At 38.4% G+C, this 17,866-nt stretch overlaps 1 protein-coding gene and 1 pseudogene across 1 annotated transcript; one reads left to right on the forward strand and one right to left on the reverse strand.

Moving 5' to 3' along the window:
• Positions 1–1,016: 1,016 nt before the first annotated feature.
• On the reverse strand, positions 1,017–1,958 carry LOC119519580 (olfactory receptor 2A5-like). The gene has a single exon (XM_037817306.1). It carries the CDS (start codon positions 1,956–1,958, stop codon positions 1,017–1,019), a length of 942 nt encoding a protein of 313 aa, XP_037673234.1.
• An 863-nt stretch (positions 1,959–2,821) lies between these two features.
• On the forward strand, positions 2,822–2,945 carry LOC119528343 (annotated as a pseudogene).
• The last annotated feature ends 14,921 nt before the right edge of the window (positions 2,946–17,866 follow it).

Raw genomic sequence — 17,866 nt, forward strand, 5'->3', positions numbered from 1 at the left:
GATTAAGGTCCAGGGCTCTTGCCATTGTCCCCATGGCCTTTCTGGTGGCAGAGGAAATTTAAGGAAAGGTCAGCTGTGGATTTTGAGGCACTGTCTTATGAACAGAAGTCTGGGTTGCTGGAAGCCATGGTTTGGGTGGGTGCAATGGAAATAGAAGAGGAACCCATGGAAGTGAAGAAAAAGATCTGAAAGAAGAGGCCAGGAGATTGCAGATCAAGGATGGAGGTGGGGTTTGGAAAAATCACCCAACAAATGTTTAATGAGATGTTAATATTCCACTGCACAATGCTATTTGCTTAAACTAAGGGATGCTGGTAAGGAGGATCTAAGGTACTCAGTAGAGCTCTAGATTTTGAGCATCTAGACCTGCAGTTGTGATTTAGAATAATAATCCAAAGCATTTTCAACTTTCCTTAATAGTATCCTATCCATTATCTCAGCTGAGCCTCAAAAATCACTACTGTTACTTGAAATGTGGCACAGTGTATTGGACCAGAGTGGGCTCTGGAACTCTACTACCTATGATCAAACCCCAGCTCTGTTGCTTTCTATCTTGTGGTATTTAATGATTTATTTAATCTTTTTGTGCCTCAGTTTCTCCATCTGTACCAAGATGATGATAGTGTCTGTCCCCTAGATACTATGTGATGATACATTAAATTAAAGGTTAAATAACTACATATAAAGCAGTGACTATCATATAGAAAGAGCTCAGTAAACTTACCTATTATTATTTAGGTGCAAGGAACATCATGAAACATATTTTACAGGCATAAAAATTAAATCCCAAAGAAATTAGGTGACTTGACTACATCAGGTCAATGATGGATCTGGGCCTTGGACCCAATTCTTTATGAGTATTTTCCTATTGTTTTCATTGGAAAAGTAATGAGAAAATGGTTCTTTCTACACATCTCCTAAATCCTGGCCTCCTCATTGAGTCCAATGACTTCATTGAAAGTGCCAATGCTGTGGACAGGAGACGAGAGACACTGAAGACAGTCCTAGTCCACAGCCTACTGAGTGTCTTCACTCATTCTGATTAACTTGAGGAAAGCCCTTTTCACATCCTTGTTTCTGAGGCTGTAGATTATGGGGTTGAGAAAGGCAGAGATGACATTGTAGAACAGGGCCAACTTTTTGTTTTCCTCTGGGGAGGCCTCAGAGCCAGGCCTCATATACATGAACATGCATGGAATAAAGAACATGGTGACCACAGCAATGTGTGAGGCACAGGTGGAGAAGGCCTTAATCCGGCCCTGGTTAGAACGAATCCTCAGGATAGCTATGAAGATGCGAACATATGAGGCCAGGATGAGAGATAATGGGACTGGGAGCAAGATGAAACCCAAGATAAACCCAAGTTCATCATTGAGGGGTGTGTCTGCACAGGCCAACTTCAAAACAGCAGGGAGTTCACAAAAGAAGTGGTTGATCTCATTGGGGCCACAGTAGGGCAGAGTCATTGCAAAGACAGTGTAAACAAGTGCACTTATGAGACCACAGAGCGCAGAGCTGACTGCCAGGAGTATGCACAGTGTTTGGCTCATCTGGACCCCATAGTGGAGTGGATAGCATATGGCAACATATCTGTCATAGGCCATTACTACAAACATCCAGGTCTCGGTGATGCCTAAGGTTAGGAAAATGTACATCTGGACGACACACCCAACATAGGAGATGGTCTTACTCTTGCCAACTAGATGAACCAACATCTGGGGCACTGTGGTGGTGGCATAACTGAGATCAAGTAGTGAGAGGATGCTGAGAAAGAAATACATGGGAGTGTGAAGATGTGCATCTGCTCTGATAAGAGTAACAATGAGCCCATTTCCCAGAACTATAAATAAGTAGAGGAACAGGAAGAGGAAGAAAAGGATCCAGTTGGTATTTCTGGAGAAGCCCAGGAGAATAAATTCAGTCACAGAGCTGTGATTTCTCCATCCTCGACTTTGCATGGCCTGCCTGAGGAAAGAAGAGGACATATTCCTGACCCTTTGAAGAGTCAAGAAAGAGCATTATCTGAAATACACAGATGTGGGAACCAAAGCAACTCAGAGCTTAACCAAACAAACCAAGATACTCATTCCCAACCTCAGGGAGTGTTCTATCCATACTGGCCTAACATAACTCTAGGTTCTTAGTAGGGATCCTATAGATACTTTCTGGTTTATCTAATTAACCAGGTCTGATAAAATTCCTAGGGTGCTGTGCAAGGAATTGTACAGAAGAGTAGTCTTATTTTTTAATAGCACATGCACACACACACATATCATAAACAAATCAAAATAAGGAGGCTAAGTAAATGGAGACATATTTTACAATAAAAAAAGTTCTGGAGTTGCTGGTCATTCTTTCAAATATAAAAACTAATAGGCATGGCAAAGGACTGTGTAAATGTTAAAAAAAAATAAAAAACAGAATGCCTAGTTTCTTCTCTTTGTCTTATCACTCTCTAATGCTGTATCTTTGAAAACCCATGCATGATAAAAATTTCAGGAAAAAAGTGTACTACATAAAAAATTTTTTTGAGAAAGAGAAATCTTTCCCTTTTTATTTTGCCTCCCTTGTTCTCATCTTCATAACTTTACCCACAGTGGTTACAAATGTAAAGACAAAATTGGGAAAAAAATTGATAGGCTTCCACTCAACCATGATGATGGTATAAGACCCTCCAAGATGATGTTCTACCAAAGAATATTTGAACAAACCACAAAAACTGGCAGCTCCATCTATCTCAACTCTGGAAACAAGTTAAAGGGGTGTAGTATCTGGAAAAGTGCCAAATCAAGAAAATACAGCTTTTAAAATGGTAGGAGATCTGCAGTCAATTAAACTGACCATGCTTCTTTCCCAGGGTGCAATGATTGCAGACAGTAGCCACCTTGGTAGTGTATGCAGCCTACTGACTGTATGGGCTGCCCTAAGGGATCTTGGAAACAGCCCTTTCCTGTTGATTGTCATGTCTGACTTTGGGCTATCCCCAATATAGGGTTAGGGCAGGTATGTGAGGTACCTTTGGAAAGCTCCATGGTATGGTAGCCAGAGCCCACATCAGCCAAGTCATCATGTCCATCTGCACCAAGCTTTAAAGCAAGGTAAGATTCACATCTCTAAGAAATTGGGCTTTAACAAGTTAGAATGCTAATGAATTTGAAGATACTTTTGTGCCTCATCCTGGATGGTTGTTGTGTGAAATGCATCCCTCAATCACAGCCCCTTGTACTAGTGATGGGCCCTGCACTTATGAGGGCTTTCCCAGCAGTGCCCTCACCTGACTAGTTCCAACCAATAAACTACTTTCTGGTCATCTAAAAAAATGGTAGGAGAAGTTTGTGAAGCCCCTACTGACTCCTTCTCCACCTCCTCTTCTATGCAGTCTTCAACCAGTTTGTACTTCCAGTGTGATTTCCTGGCTTTATCTTGGATGTAGCAGAGTAACTACATGCACATACTAGGGTGCCTGTATGTTGTTGTCAATCTGGAGGCAGCCTGAAATGCAGAACCAGGAAGCTCACCTCTGACTTGCCCTCCCAGAACTTGTCCCACAGGCAGAAGCAGCTTGCAGACAGCTAAAGCAGTATAAGAAACAATTATGTCAAAGTGGCCTGGGCCAAAGAATTGCCTGCTTTAAGTCAACAATAGAGCAATGAGGAGGGGGAGAAAATCTATTTTATAAGGCGTAGAGGGGGCATTCAAATTCCTGCACACAGAGAAATTTCTAAGGCTATAAGTAAGCACAAACAGGACCAGATGCAGGCTCAGAAAACATAGAGAGGACACTGTATTTCACATTCAACCCCAGTTGACCTTCTTGATAGGAGGGCTAAACTCTGAAAGACAGCAACCAGCCAAAGCCTAGCCAATTTGCAAAGACTGTAAAAGGTTACTTTTTGCATTGGTTTGTTTGTTTTTGTTAGCTCCTGGCACTCAAGGAAATATCCATTGTATTAGTACCTGGATACAAATTTAAGAAACAGACAGTTCTTGGACTAAATCTCAGAGTTAACACTTTACAATATTAAAATATGCAGTGTACAACAAAACATTGCAAGTCAAACAAAGAAACAGGAAATGACAGCCAATCCTAAGGACAAGATTGAAATCCAGAAGCTGTCAACAAAGAACAGATATTGAACATACTAGACAAAGATGTGAAAAATGACCGTCTGTGTGCTCAAGCAGGTAAGGGAAAATTCAAAGTAAGAACCAAAAGGATATGAGGAAAACAATGAGTGAATGATATGAAAATCTCAATATTAAGACAGAATTTTAGAAAGGAACCAAACAGAACTACTGGAGCTGAAGATCAAAATAGTTGAAAATAGAGTGTTTCTAGAACAGATTGGAGCTGGAGAAGAAATATCAGTGGAATCAAAGGATTTAAGCTGAGGAGCAGAAAGAAAGAAGACAGAGAAAAAGTGAACAGAGCCTAAGAAAATTGTGAGACACCATCAAGCATAACAATATATGCATTATTGGAGATCCAGAAAGAGAAGAAAGAGAGAAAGGGACAGAAGGAATATTCAAAGAAATGATGGAAGGAAATTTCCCAAATTTAAGGAAATATGTGAACATGCACATTCAGAAAGTCTGAAGAAACTGAAACAATATAAACTTGAAGAGAACTAAAACCAGATATATAGCAATCAAACTGTAGAATGTCAAGGACAAGAACAGAGTTCTGCAGTTTACAGAGAAAAGAAACATGATTTGTACAAGGAAATTCCAATAAGATTAAGTGCTGCTTGCTCATCAGAAACTATGGAGGCAAGAAGGCAGAAGGATGAAATATTTATAATGCTGAAAGAAAACAATTGCCAACTAAGTTTTTTATACTCTGTGAGACTTATTTCAGGATGAAGGAGAGATTACGACATTCACAGGTAAACAAAAGCTGAGTGAGTTCATCACCACTAGAACTGCCCCATGAGCAATGTTAAATGGAGTACTTCAGACCGAAAGGAAAGGACACTAGACAGTGGATCAAAGCAGCATGAGGAAATAAAGGTCTCAGTAAAGAAAACCATATAGGTAAATATAAATTCCAGTAATATTACATTGTATTTTTTGGAATGCATTTCCACTTTTTACTTCTTTCAGGTTCTAAAATGCAAATGCATAAACAATAATAATACTTCTAAGATTTTAGAATACAAAGGATAAAGATATCATTTGTAACAAGTACAACAGAAAGGTGGAGGGACAGAGGGGTAGAAACAGTGCATGTGTATGCTATTGATGTTAAGTTGCTATAAAATCAAATGTTATTGTTATAGGTTGAGGATGTTAAATTTAAGACCCATGGTAGCCACAAAGAAAATATATGAAAAATGTATACAGAAAGAAATGAGAAGTGACTCAAAATGATATGATACAAGAAAAACATAAAAATGAAAGTAGGTATCAGTGGAAGAATTGAGGAACAAAGAAAGTGTAAGACCAAATAGCAAAATGGGAGAAGAAAGAGGTGACTTATCTGTGAGACAATAGATGTAGATGGATTAAAAGACAGTTAAAAGACAGAGACTAGATAAAAGATTGGCAGATGGATAAAAAGTCATGACCTAATGATTTGGTGTTTACAAGAGACTCACCTTAACAAAGACATAATATGTTGAAAGTTCAGGATGGAAAAAATACCATGCAAATAGTAACCAAAAGAGAGCTGGGGTAGCTATAGTAATATCAAATAAAATAGACTTTAAATCAAGAACTCTTATGACAACAAAGAAGGTTGCTATATACTGATAAAAATGTCAATTCAACTCTAAATATATATGGACCTAATGCTAGGGCACCAAATGCATGAAGCAAATATTAACAGATTTGAAGAGAGAAATAGATTGTTCTGCATTAATAGTAGGAGGCTTGAATAAACTAATTTCAGTAATGGATAGAGAACATCCAGAGAGAAGGTCAATAAGGAAATAGAGGATTTGAATGGTACTCTAAATCAACTGACCTAACAGACATACAAAGAACACTTTACCCAACAGCAGCAGAATGCACATTCTTCTCTAAGGCACATGGGCCATTCTTCATTATAGATCATGTGTTAGGTCACAATACAAGTCTCAAGAAATTAAAAAATATTGAAGTCATACAATTATCTTCTCTGACCACAACGGAGGTAAGCTAGAAATCAACAACAGAGGGCGAACTGGAAAATTTACTAATATGTGAAAATTAAACAACACACTCTTAAACAACTGATGACTCAAAGAAGAAGTCACAAGGGAAATTAGGAAATATCTTGAGGCAAATGAAAAGGGAAGCACAAAATACCAGAACTTATGGGATTCAGCAAAGACAGTTCTGAGAGTGAAACACATACCTCTAAATACTTACATTAGAAAAGAACAAAGATCTGAAATCAGAGACCTAGTCTCACAACTGTGGGAAAAAAAGAAGAGCAAACAAAACCCAGAGCAGGTAGAAAAAAAGAAATAAAAATTAGAGCAGAGATAAATGAAATAGGGAATAAAATATGAATATAGAGAATCAACAAAACCAAAAGTTGATTTTTTGAAAAGATCAGTAAAATCAACAAACCTTTAGGTAGACTGACAAAGAACAGAGAGGGATAATGCAAACAACAAAAATCAGAAAGGAAAAGGAGGATATTGCTACTGCCTTGTCAGAAATAAAAAGGGTTACAAAAGGATACTATAAACAACAGTACACCAAAAATTAGATAACCTAGATGAAGAAGACAAATTCCTAGAAACACACATACTATTTTCCTGGAATCTCGAAGAAATACATCTCAGCAGACCAATACCAAGTAAAGGGATTGAATCTGTAATCAAAAACTTCCCAACAGTGAAAAACTGAGGACCAGATGGAGAATTTTACCAAATATATTTAAAAGAATTAACACCAATCCTACAAAAACTTCCAAAAACTGAAAAGGAGCGGGCACTCCCATACTCATTCTATGAGACAAACATCACTCTAATACCACAGCCGGATAAAGATACCACAATAAAAGGAAATTACTGACCATCTATGAATATGGATGCAAAAATCCTCAACAAAATACTGGGAAACTGAACCCACCAGCATATTAAAATAATTATATATCATGATCAAGTGAGATTTATCCCAGGTATGCAAGGGTAGTACAATATAAGAAAATCAATTAATATAATACACCACATTAAGAGAAAAAGGGAAAAAAACACAAAATCATCTAATTGATACAGAAAAGAAATTTGACAAAATCCAGCACCTCTTCTTGATAAAAACACCTGGAAAACTAGTAATTCAAGGAAACTTCCACAATATGACAAAGGACATATATGAAAATCTCACAGCTAGCTTCCTAACAATGGTGAAAGACTGAAAGCATTCCCACTAAGATCAGGAACAAGAAAAAGATGCCCACTATCACTACTGTTATTCAGCACGGTAGTTCTAGCAAGAACAATTAGATAAGGAAAAGAATAAAAGGCATCAAATTGGAAGATAAGAAGTGAAACTTCCCCTATTTGCAGATGACATGATCCTATGTAAGGGATATAATGTTTTATTGAGCTTATTGTGCTTCACAGATGTCCTTTTACAAATTGAAAATATTACTGCTCATTGACAAAGCACCTGGTTATCCAAGAGATCTGACAGAGATGTAAAATAAGATTAATGTTGTTTCTTGTCTGCTAATACGACATCCATGCTGCAGCTCATGGATCAAGGAGTTATTTCCACTTTCAAGTCTTATTATTTAAGAAATATATTTTAAAGGCTATATCAGTATTGATAGTGATTCCTCTAATGGATCTGGGCAAAGTAAACCGAAAACCTTTTGGAAACAATTAACCATTCTAGATTTCATTAAGAACATGTGTGATTCATAGGAGGAAGTCAAAACATAAATGTTCACAGGAGTTTTGAAGAAGGTGGTTCCAACCCCCATGGATGACTTTGACGGGTCCAAGACTTCAGTAAAGGAAATAACTGCAGATGTTGTGTAAAGAAAGAGAACTACAATTAAGAAGTGGAGACTGAAGATGTGACTGAATTGCTACAATCTCATGATGAAACTTGAATGGATGAGGAGTTGGTTCTTACGGATGAGCAAAGAAAGTGACTTCTTGAGATGGAGTCCACTCCTGGTAAAGATGCTATGAACACTGTTGAAATAACAGATGATTTAGAATATTACATCAATTTAGTTGGTAAAGCAGAGGCAAGGTTTGAGAGGATTGCCTTCAATTTTGAAAGAATTGTACTGTGGATAAAATGCCATCAAACAGCATTGTATACTACAGAGAAATCTTTCACAAAAAGAAGATCCAATTGATGCAGCAAATTTCATTGTCTTATTTTAAGAAATTGCCACAGTCAGCCTAATCTTCAGCAACTACCACCCCAATCAGTCAGAAGCCCCCTACCAGCAAAAAGATTATGACTCCTGAAGGTTCTGATGATTGTTAACATTTTTTTAGCAATAACATTTAAAATTAAGGAATGCATACTGTGTTTTTAGACATAATACTATTGTACACCTAACAGACTAGCATAACCCCTACAGTGTAAATATAACTTTTGTATGCACTGGGAACCAAAAAATTCACGTGACTTATTTTATTGTGATATTTGCTTTATTGCAGTGGTCTGCAACTGAACCTGTAGTACCTCTGAGGTATGCCTGTACAGAACATCCTAAAAAATATCCATAACAAAGCTATCAGAACTAGTAAAAGAATTCAGCAGAGTGGCCATGTACAAGATCATCACACAAAAATAAGCACTATTTCTATATACTAGTATAAGAAATCTGACAGGAAATCAATAATAAAATTCCATTTACAATAGCAAGTAAAAGAATTAAATGTCTAGGAATACATTTTACCAGGGGTGTAAAGGATTTATACACAGAAAACAATACAACATGGCTAAAAGAAATATGAAAAGAACTAAGTAAATCAAAGGACATTCTGTCTTCATGGAACGGAAGACTAAATATGTCAAGATGTCAATTCTATCCATATACGGATTCTACGCAACCCAAATCAAAATTCTGACAGCCTTCTTTGAAGAAATGGGAAAGCCAACAATCAAATTTATATGGAAGGTAAGGGCATCCAAATAGCCAAAAACCATCCTGAAAAAAGAGAAATGAAATTGGAGGAGTCACACTTCTTGATTTTAAGACTTATTACAAAGTTAGAGTAACCAAACATCATGGTACAGGCATGAGGACAGAAATATGGAATCTAACTGAGATTTCAGAAACAAACCCTCACATGTATGGCCAGTTGATTTTTCACAAGGGTGCTAAGTCCACTCAATGGGGAAAAACAGTCTTTTCAACAAACGGGGCTGGGAAAACTGGATATCCATGTGTAAAAGAATGAGGGTGGACCTTTACTTCACACCATTTATAAAAATTCACTCAAAACAAATGAAAGACATAAATATAAGAACCAAAACTGTAAAACTCCTAGAAGAAAACATTAGGAAGAATCTTCTGGTCCTGTTGTTAGGCAACAGTTTCTGAGACTTTGAACTAAAAGCGCAAGAAAAAAAAGAAGATACTGATATATAAGAATGATCAAAATCAAAACTTCTTCATGAAAGAACCTCATCATGAAGTTAAAATGGCAACTTATACAATGGGATAAAACATTTGGAACCCACACATCTGATAAAGATTTAGAACCTAGAATTTATAAAGAAAACTTACAGGTAAACAACAAAAAGACAAACAACCCAATTCAAAAATATGCAAAAGCCTTGAATAGACATTTCTCCAAAGTTAGGCTAATGACCAGAAAGCACATGAAAAGATGACCACCATCCTTTGCCACTAAGGAAGTGCAAATCAAAACCACAATGCGATAACATTTCACACCCACTAGAATGGCTACTATTCAAAAATGGAAAATAACAAGTGTTGGAGAGGATGTGGAGAAATAGGAATAATTTTGTTCATTGTTACTGAGAATGTAAAATGTGGCCACTGTGGAAGACAGTTTGGTGGTTCCTCAGAAAGTTAAGTATAGAGTTAACCTATGACTTGGCAATCCACTTCTAGGTATACACCCAAAAGAATTGAAAGCATGTACTCAAATAGATATTTGTACACCAGTATTCATAGCAGCATTATTCACAATTTCCCAAAGACAGAGCAACCAAAATCCCCATAAAGTGATGAAAGGATTAGCAAAATGTGGTAAATACACACAATGGAGTATTATTCAGCCGTAAAAAGGAATGAAGTTCTGATAAATGACACAACATGGATGAATCGTAAAGAGACCAGGTTGAATGAAATGTCCAAAACAAAAGGGCAAATATTGTATGATCACGCTGATATGAAATAATTAGATTAAGCAAATTCATAGTTTAGGAAGTAGAATACAGGTCATCAAAGGCTGGAGTGGGGTTACGGAATGGGAATTTATTGCTTAACTGGTAGAGAGTTTCTGTTTGGGTTGATGGAAAAGTGTTGTAATGGATGGTGGTGACGGTAGCACAATCTTGTGAATATAATTAACACTACCTAATTCAACATTTGAATGTGGATAAAATGTACAAATGTTATGAGAAAAAAGTTTTTTTTTTAAAAAGAATTGTTCATTGTACAACACAGTAAACCCTAATGCAAAGTGTTAATAATAGAGAAAAAAGGAAAGATTCAGAGACTCTTATTAGAGACTCAGAAAGGGTAACTCGACTGATATTACACAGCTATTAAAGGATGCAATCCAGATGTGTCTTTCTCCAAAGCTCTCTTTTCACTAGGCTCTGCTGCTTCTGCACCATCCACAGGTGACACCAGCCAGAGCTATGGCTGACAGTGAACCAGTGAGAGTGGCCTTTCCGGGCTCTTGGTTTTGTCCTTCATGCCCCTTACCTATCCTCCTACTCTGATTCCAGGTCCAGTACATACCGTTCCTCCATAGCCAGGTCCCAGCTCTGTCTTGGATGGCTCCAGCATCCATATCCTGGCCTAAAGGGGGTCCTATTTCAGTTGCTCTACAGAAGCCACCATATCTCAGAAGCTCCTTAGGGGATACCCTGGTTGGTGCATTAATGAGGCTCATGGGTGTCATTATAAGGGGTTGCTAAGGGTGTGATCAAATAGATTGCAGTATCACCTCAGGGGCTTCTGCTCCTGAGGGATCCCATTACTCAGCAGAAGTTTCAGTGATGAGGGAACAATCAAGATGGGGGGTTGTTTGGCCCCAAAGGAAACCCAAGATTCTGGAGAACTAGAGCTCCAGGAGGGATATGGAAATTGGTCCACAGTAAAAAGGAACACTTCAAATCAGTTGAAGATGCATTTCATGTTATAACTCTGCTTGGCTTATACATCAATTCACATTAAGGCAGTCATTCTTAGCTCCTGATATTTGGGGGAAATATCAAAAACCAAGATTAATCAGATTATGGATAACTTCATTTTCATTTTAGTTTTCTCCCAAGTCATTTTTTATAAGCTATCTTTGTGTGCCTTCTTTTGGTCCTGAGCCTGATTCAGCTTATTTTAGTTATTATTGAGATAAAACTTTTATTCAGTGAAACACACAGATCTTAAATATATAATCATAACTGTGAATGTGTCTAATACATGAAGCAAACACTGATAGACTTAAAGAGAAAAATAGATAATTTCATGATCATTGTGGCAATTTTAACACTCCTCCCATAGTAATTGATAGAACAACTAGATTAAAATCAGTAAGGATACAGAAGATCTGAACAACGTCAATCATCTTGATCTAATTGACATTTATAAATCTTTATAGCTAACAACAGCATTCTTTCCAAGTTCACATATTAGGCACATAGACCACATATTAGGCATAAAAATTTTCAAAAGATTGAAACCTTACTGAGTATGTAAGAACACAAAGTGTATCTGAACACAAAGAAATTAAATTAGAAATAAACAATAAGATATTTCGAAAAACCCCAAATATGGAAAGCTAAACAACACGTTTTAAAATAATTCATCAATCAAAGAAGAAATCACAAAATAAATTAGAAAATATTTTTAATTGACTGATAATGAAAAGACAATATATCAAAATCTGTGGGCAGCCAAATCATGCTTAGAAGGAAATATGTAGCTTTTAATATTCACATTACAAAAGGAGGGAGTTCTTTAAAAAACATCTAATTTTCCACCTAAATAAACCAGAAAAGGAATCAATGGAATAGAAATGGATGAATAATAAAGATTAGTGAAACCAAAAGCTGGTCCTTTGAAGGGATCTATAAAATTGACAAATCACTAGCTATTTGATGAAGAAGTAAAGAAAGAAAACACAAATCACCAGTACCAGAAACAAAAAGGAGATATCATATAGGTCTTACAATATTAAAAGAATAAAAGTATATTATGACCAACTTTATGCCAATAAATTTGTTAACTAGTTAAAATAGACAAATTCCTTTAAAAATGCAATTTACCAAATGGACATGGGAAGAAATAGAAGCTCTGAATAGTTCTACATGTATAAAAGAATTAAATTTATAACAAAAATCCTTCCCGTAAGGAAAACTCCAGACCCGTTTATTTCAATGGTAAATTTTATAAGAAAAAAATCTTTAATATGCAATATGATACAAAGACAATATAAAAATAATTGTGTTTCTATATTTGCAACAGATAATTGGAAAATAAAGCAACTCAATTCACAATAGCAAAATATACTTAGAAATAATTTTTTTAAACATGCAGGAGTACTACACTGAAATCTAGCAAACATTGCTGAGGGAAATTTAAAGATCTAAATAAATAGAGAAATATCATGTTTATGGATTCTTTAAAATATTAAATCCTCCCTCCACATTGATCTATAGATTCAGCACAATCCCAATCAAAATCCCAACAGTGTTTTCATATAAATTGAGAAATTTATTCTAAAATTTTTAAGAAAAAAGCAATCTTGATAAAGAACAAATTTGAAGATTCACATTCTCTGATTTCTAGGTATATTATAAAGCTACCTAATCAAGAGAGTGTGATATTGGCACAGGATAGACAAATCAGTGGAAAATAAACAGATTATCTATCTATCTATGTATCTATCTATCTATCTATCCAATTAGCTGATTTTCAACAATGGTGCTAAGTCCATTTAATGGGGAAAGGAACATATTTTCATTCTGTAGTGCTGGATAATAAGTATTTATTTGGAACAAAAATAACTGATTCCGACTTCATATCACACACTAAATTTTATTGGCATAAAGTTGTTAGTATCATTATTATTATCTTATTAGTTTATCTTAACTATATGTCCCTCCATTGGCCCAGACAAGATTTAAAGTCTCTGGGGATACAAAACCCAGGACTCAGGGTGCTGAGGGCATGCATGATCAGATCCCCATGATTAATTATTCCTGAACAGATAGACAGCTGTTTCTTCAACTTTAGAAAGAATAAAGCAGAAGAGGGAGCCTGGCTGCAATGGAAAGGCACATGGCTGGGAGGCAAGACACCTAGATTCTCTTCTCCTAGCCTGACTTATTTAGGTCAATCATTTTTCTTCTCTGGGTTTTAGTTTATCATGGCTATACCAGAGAAGGATGAGGAGGGAGCTGAGCATGTAGACTTTGAAGGGTCCTTCTAATTCAAGACTCCTATAGGGCTTGGTCCATGATAAGTGTTCAGTAAGTATCTGTCATCATCACCGTTGTCATCAAACTCATCATCATCATCTATAAAATGGGGCAACAACACCTCCCTCACAGGAGTGCTGGGAGGATCTGAGGAGATGAGTAAATTCACATAGAAGTACTCTGTAAACTGTAAAGTTCTGTGAGGATGCTCCAAATTTCCATTAAGATGATTTTGATTATTAGTATCTTCACCATCTCTTGCTCTCCACACAACCTAAGAAACTTTGTAGAGTACCTGCCTTACAACATGAGAGTTAATTCCCGAAGTTCTTTACCTAAAGCTTTCCTAGCCTGAGGCTAATTATGTTGTTAGAGCTATAACCACCCCACTTCTCCCTTCTCACTGGTCTTCTCTCTTCTCCTCAAGGACTAAGGTCCTCCTGGCTCAGAATGGAGCATTCAGAGTTTGGTCTGCTCCCTCATGCCTACCTCAGTGCTGGTCCTATCCCCATTTTAATTATGACCATCTCTTGGGACAACAGGAGAGATTTCAGCTAGAATTCAGGTGCAGCCATGAGTTTAGACATAGACACTAAAGCACATGATATTGTGGACAGAGTACTAGGCTGAGAGGTAGGTGCCAGGTTCTGGTGTTGGTTCTGCCACTGTCTGACTTTGGCTGAATCCCCCAGCTCTTCTTGATCGTAGCTCATATGTCTGGGAATGGGAGGGCAGGACCATGCATGTCAGTCTTCATGTAAAAATGTAATTTGAAAAATCAGAGAATTCCATCCTAGGACATAGGATTGCTTCTGACTTGAAGCACATCACTGCACCTCCCTGGGCCTTGGGTTCCTCAACCATCCAATGGGGAGATGAATCCCTGCATGGACTCACTCCAGGGCAGAAGTGCTGGTCTGTAGCATGTGTGAGAAGGGTTAGGCCTTTGGGTAAGGACAGTGGATGATTTTTACTTGAGTTTTTGTTCTGTCCAAAGGGAAGGGAATATTGACAAATGGGTTTTCACCTGTCCTGATTTATGTGCCCAAACCCTCTCTGCTCCCTCAATCTTAAGGCTACCAGACTGGGCTAAAGGAAGTGTTTGTGTGTATGTGTATGTAGTATGGGTAAAGACTCCCACAACCCTCTGACACCTTAGCCAAGTCTGAGGAATAGCTGAAGGCTGGAGGGAGCCTTAAGATGATAGTTCACCCCACCCCCACCTCGGGTCTCCAGGACATTGAAAGGATGACTTGCCCATTTGATGGCCCAGTTAAGGCTGGGGCTCTGGGGCTTGGGCATCAAAACTTCAAATTCCAGGCTGTTTGCACCGCACAATGCTGTCTCTGAAGCACCTTTTAGGTAAAGTTATTCCATCTTGAAATGGGGAATTACGGAAGTCAGGACTGCAACACTTACTGGGAACTACTCCATGCCACATTGATGCTGGAATTTCCTTGCCATGTGTGGTGGTTGGAAGCTGTTGTGTGTCCCAGGAAAGGCCATGTTCTTTTAATCTATTCCTGTGGGTGCAGATATATTGTAGGTGGGAACTTTTGATTAGGTTATTTCAGTTGAGATGTGATCCACCGCCATTCAAGGTGGGTCTTAATCCCCTTACTGGAGTCCTTTGTAAGAGGATAAAGGATACAAAGAAAAACACCAGAAAGCCCAGAGTAAAGCCCTGGAGAAGCTAAGAGAGGACCCACAGAAAACAGATGAAGCCACTGAAGCCAGAAGCTGAGAGAAGGACCAGCAGACACCAACCATGTGCCTTCCCATGTGACAGAGGTGTCCCAGATTCCAGAAGCCTGTCTTCAGAATCCACGTATCATCCTGTTGATGCCTTGAGTTGGACATTTTCATTGCCTAAGCGTAATAAGTCCCCATTGTGGATGCCAACCCATTTCTGGTATATTGCATTCTTGCAGCTTTAGCAAACCAAAACACCATGTTTGCCTCTTACTGGCTCTCCTGACCATTTGCACATTACCAGGAATGGGATACTCATTACTTTTGAGGAATTCATTCTAAATGGGCAATTGTCACTTTGCTTTTTGTTAAAATTATGGGTCACATTCAAACTCCATATATTTTCTTCCAATTTGTCCCAATCTCTGTCCTTTTGCATGACCTAGGTCACTCTGCATCCTAACCAACCCAGGCACCACCCTCCAAGATTCTGAATCTGAGATGATGGTCCTGGGGTTTCTCTGGCCCCAGCAGTCCCTGTTCTTTCAGCTGCTCTTCCAGGACACACTGTTTCATTCCCACTGCCCACCCAACCTCCCCAGTGTCTACTGATCCTCCATTTTGTCAGCTTCCTTCTCTAGGTTTCCTCAGAGCTGACATTACCAGCCTAGTCTGAGCAAGCCATCACATGAGACCAAGGCTAACTGGAGAGAAGACCTGCTGCCCAGTGCAGCCCCGCCAGGGGCATTCCTTACCTGGATGAAATCACTCACCATGGTTTAAATTTGTGCCCCACATCTTGCAATTGAAGTCATTTGGTCGAGAGAGTAGAACCATTTTCTCCCAGCCAAAGGCTTGCTGACTCATAGGGCAATTATATTCTGTAATCAAGGGGCATGTAACCAAGTCTGGAAGAATCAGAACAGGCTTCCTGGAGAAGGTGATATTAAGCTGAGTTCTGAGGGATGAGTAGGAGTCAGACAAAGGATGGGAGAAGTGTGGGAGCATTCTAGGCAGAGAGAACAGTGTGGAACTAGGCCAAAGGCATGAAGGAGCACTGTGCATAGAGACACGAGAGAAGATGGGTCTGGCTGGTGTGTAAGGGGAAGGGAGGCTGTGGAAACACATGAGCTTCAGACCAAGGCAGTTGATAAAGGGCCCCCAAACTTGTGCTGAGCATGATGGGGAGTCACTGAAGGGTTTTACTCAGGGGAGAGAAGGGATCAGATTACAGGAGAGTTCATTTTTCTCTGATATATTAACCAGTTTTCTCACTGGTATCTCCTCACTTCACTGTGCTTTCATGAGGGCAAGAGCCACACTTGCCTTGTCCACTGCAATATTATTCCTGGTGCCCACATGATGGTGGCATATGGAAGATGATCAATAAATATTTGTTGAGCTGATGAGCACAAATATGCATACTCAATACAGAGAATACAAACAGACAATACATGCTAATGTTTATACATTCATGCATAAATTATCTGTCACCCATGATACCACATTTAGAGATGACCACTCAAGATGTTTTGCTCAACAACCTTCCGGTACTTTTTCTTTGCCTGTATATTTTACACAAACAAGATCATGGGGTAAAGCTGTTTTTGTGATCTGTACTTTTCACCTGTGCTACTTCATTAAGAATTAATAATTATTTGTTTAGTTACTAATTATTTTTTAATGGCTGCAGATTGTTCCTTGTGTGAAAGGACCATTGTTCCTTTACTTGATCCCCAACTCCTATCGCATTTGGATCGTTTCCGTTTTTTACTCTTGTAACCAGTGCTTCCATGAGCATCCTTGTAACTAAATCTTGACACACATCCATGATTACTCGATTACTGTTATATATGTTTTTCTTCATTTTAATTTCAGTGTTAGATGATAATATAACAGCCTGAGGACTGTCACTTCTCCTACTCTGGAAAGTCTGCTGTTAGTAATGCAGCCAAGAATATTAGTTCTTTACACAATGGGACCACCCTGTTGGTTCAGACTGAGCCTCTAGTTCGCTGGAACGTGTAAGTTTATTCCCCTCCCTGCCCCCACACACTAATTCTGTGCCAGATTTTAACTTTCTCATTTTAAAGATCATTTTAAAGACCTTGATGCTAAGAGATGGCCTGGATCTTGACAAGATCACACAGCATGAGTCTGGAAAAAGGAAATCATCCTGGATCTTTGGTACCTGCCTTCATGCTTGTGGATATTCCTGCTCCTATGTTTTTTTAGAATGAATTACTGCATAGAACAGTCTAACAGGCAGTATCATGAACTTGGAGTCATGAACCCAGAGAAATAACCCTGAGCAAATCTCTTCTCCTCTCTGTTCCTCATTTCCCTCACTTGTGCTATGAGAAGTTTGGACCTGTTTTTGAAAACACTTGCAGCTGAGACAGACTCTGGGGCAGGGCTTTCCAGGGCACCTGGGAAGCAGAGACAATGGGCCAGGCCTTTAGATGCTGGACTCTGACTGCAGAGTCAGATGGTCAAGGATTAAAGTGGTCTTTGCACACAGTTGGGTTGCCAAGCTGTGTTGACTCCAGGGTGAGACACCAATAGGAAAATCTTTCCAATGAACAGGTTCAGT

Source organism: Choloepus didactylus, chromosome 2 (assembly GCF_015220235.1).
Source record: "Choloepus didactylus isolate mChoDid1 chromosome 2, mChoDid1.pri, whole genome shotgun sequence".
Lineage (NCBI taxonomy): Eukaryota > Metazoa > Chordata > Mammalia > Pilosa > Megalonychidae > Choloepus > Choloepus didactylus.

Bases quoted from the DNA above. Each gene is read 5' to 3' on its own strand.
- LOC119519580 (XM_037817306.1), bottom strand. From the start codon at position 1,958: ATGCAAAGTCGAGGATGGAGAAATCACAGCTCTGTGACTGAATTTATT.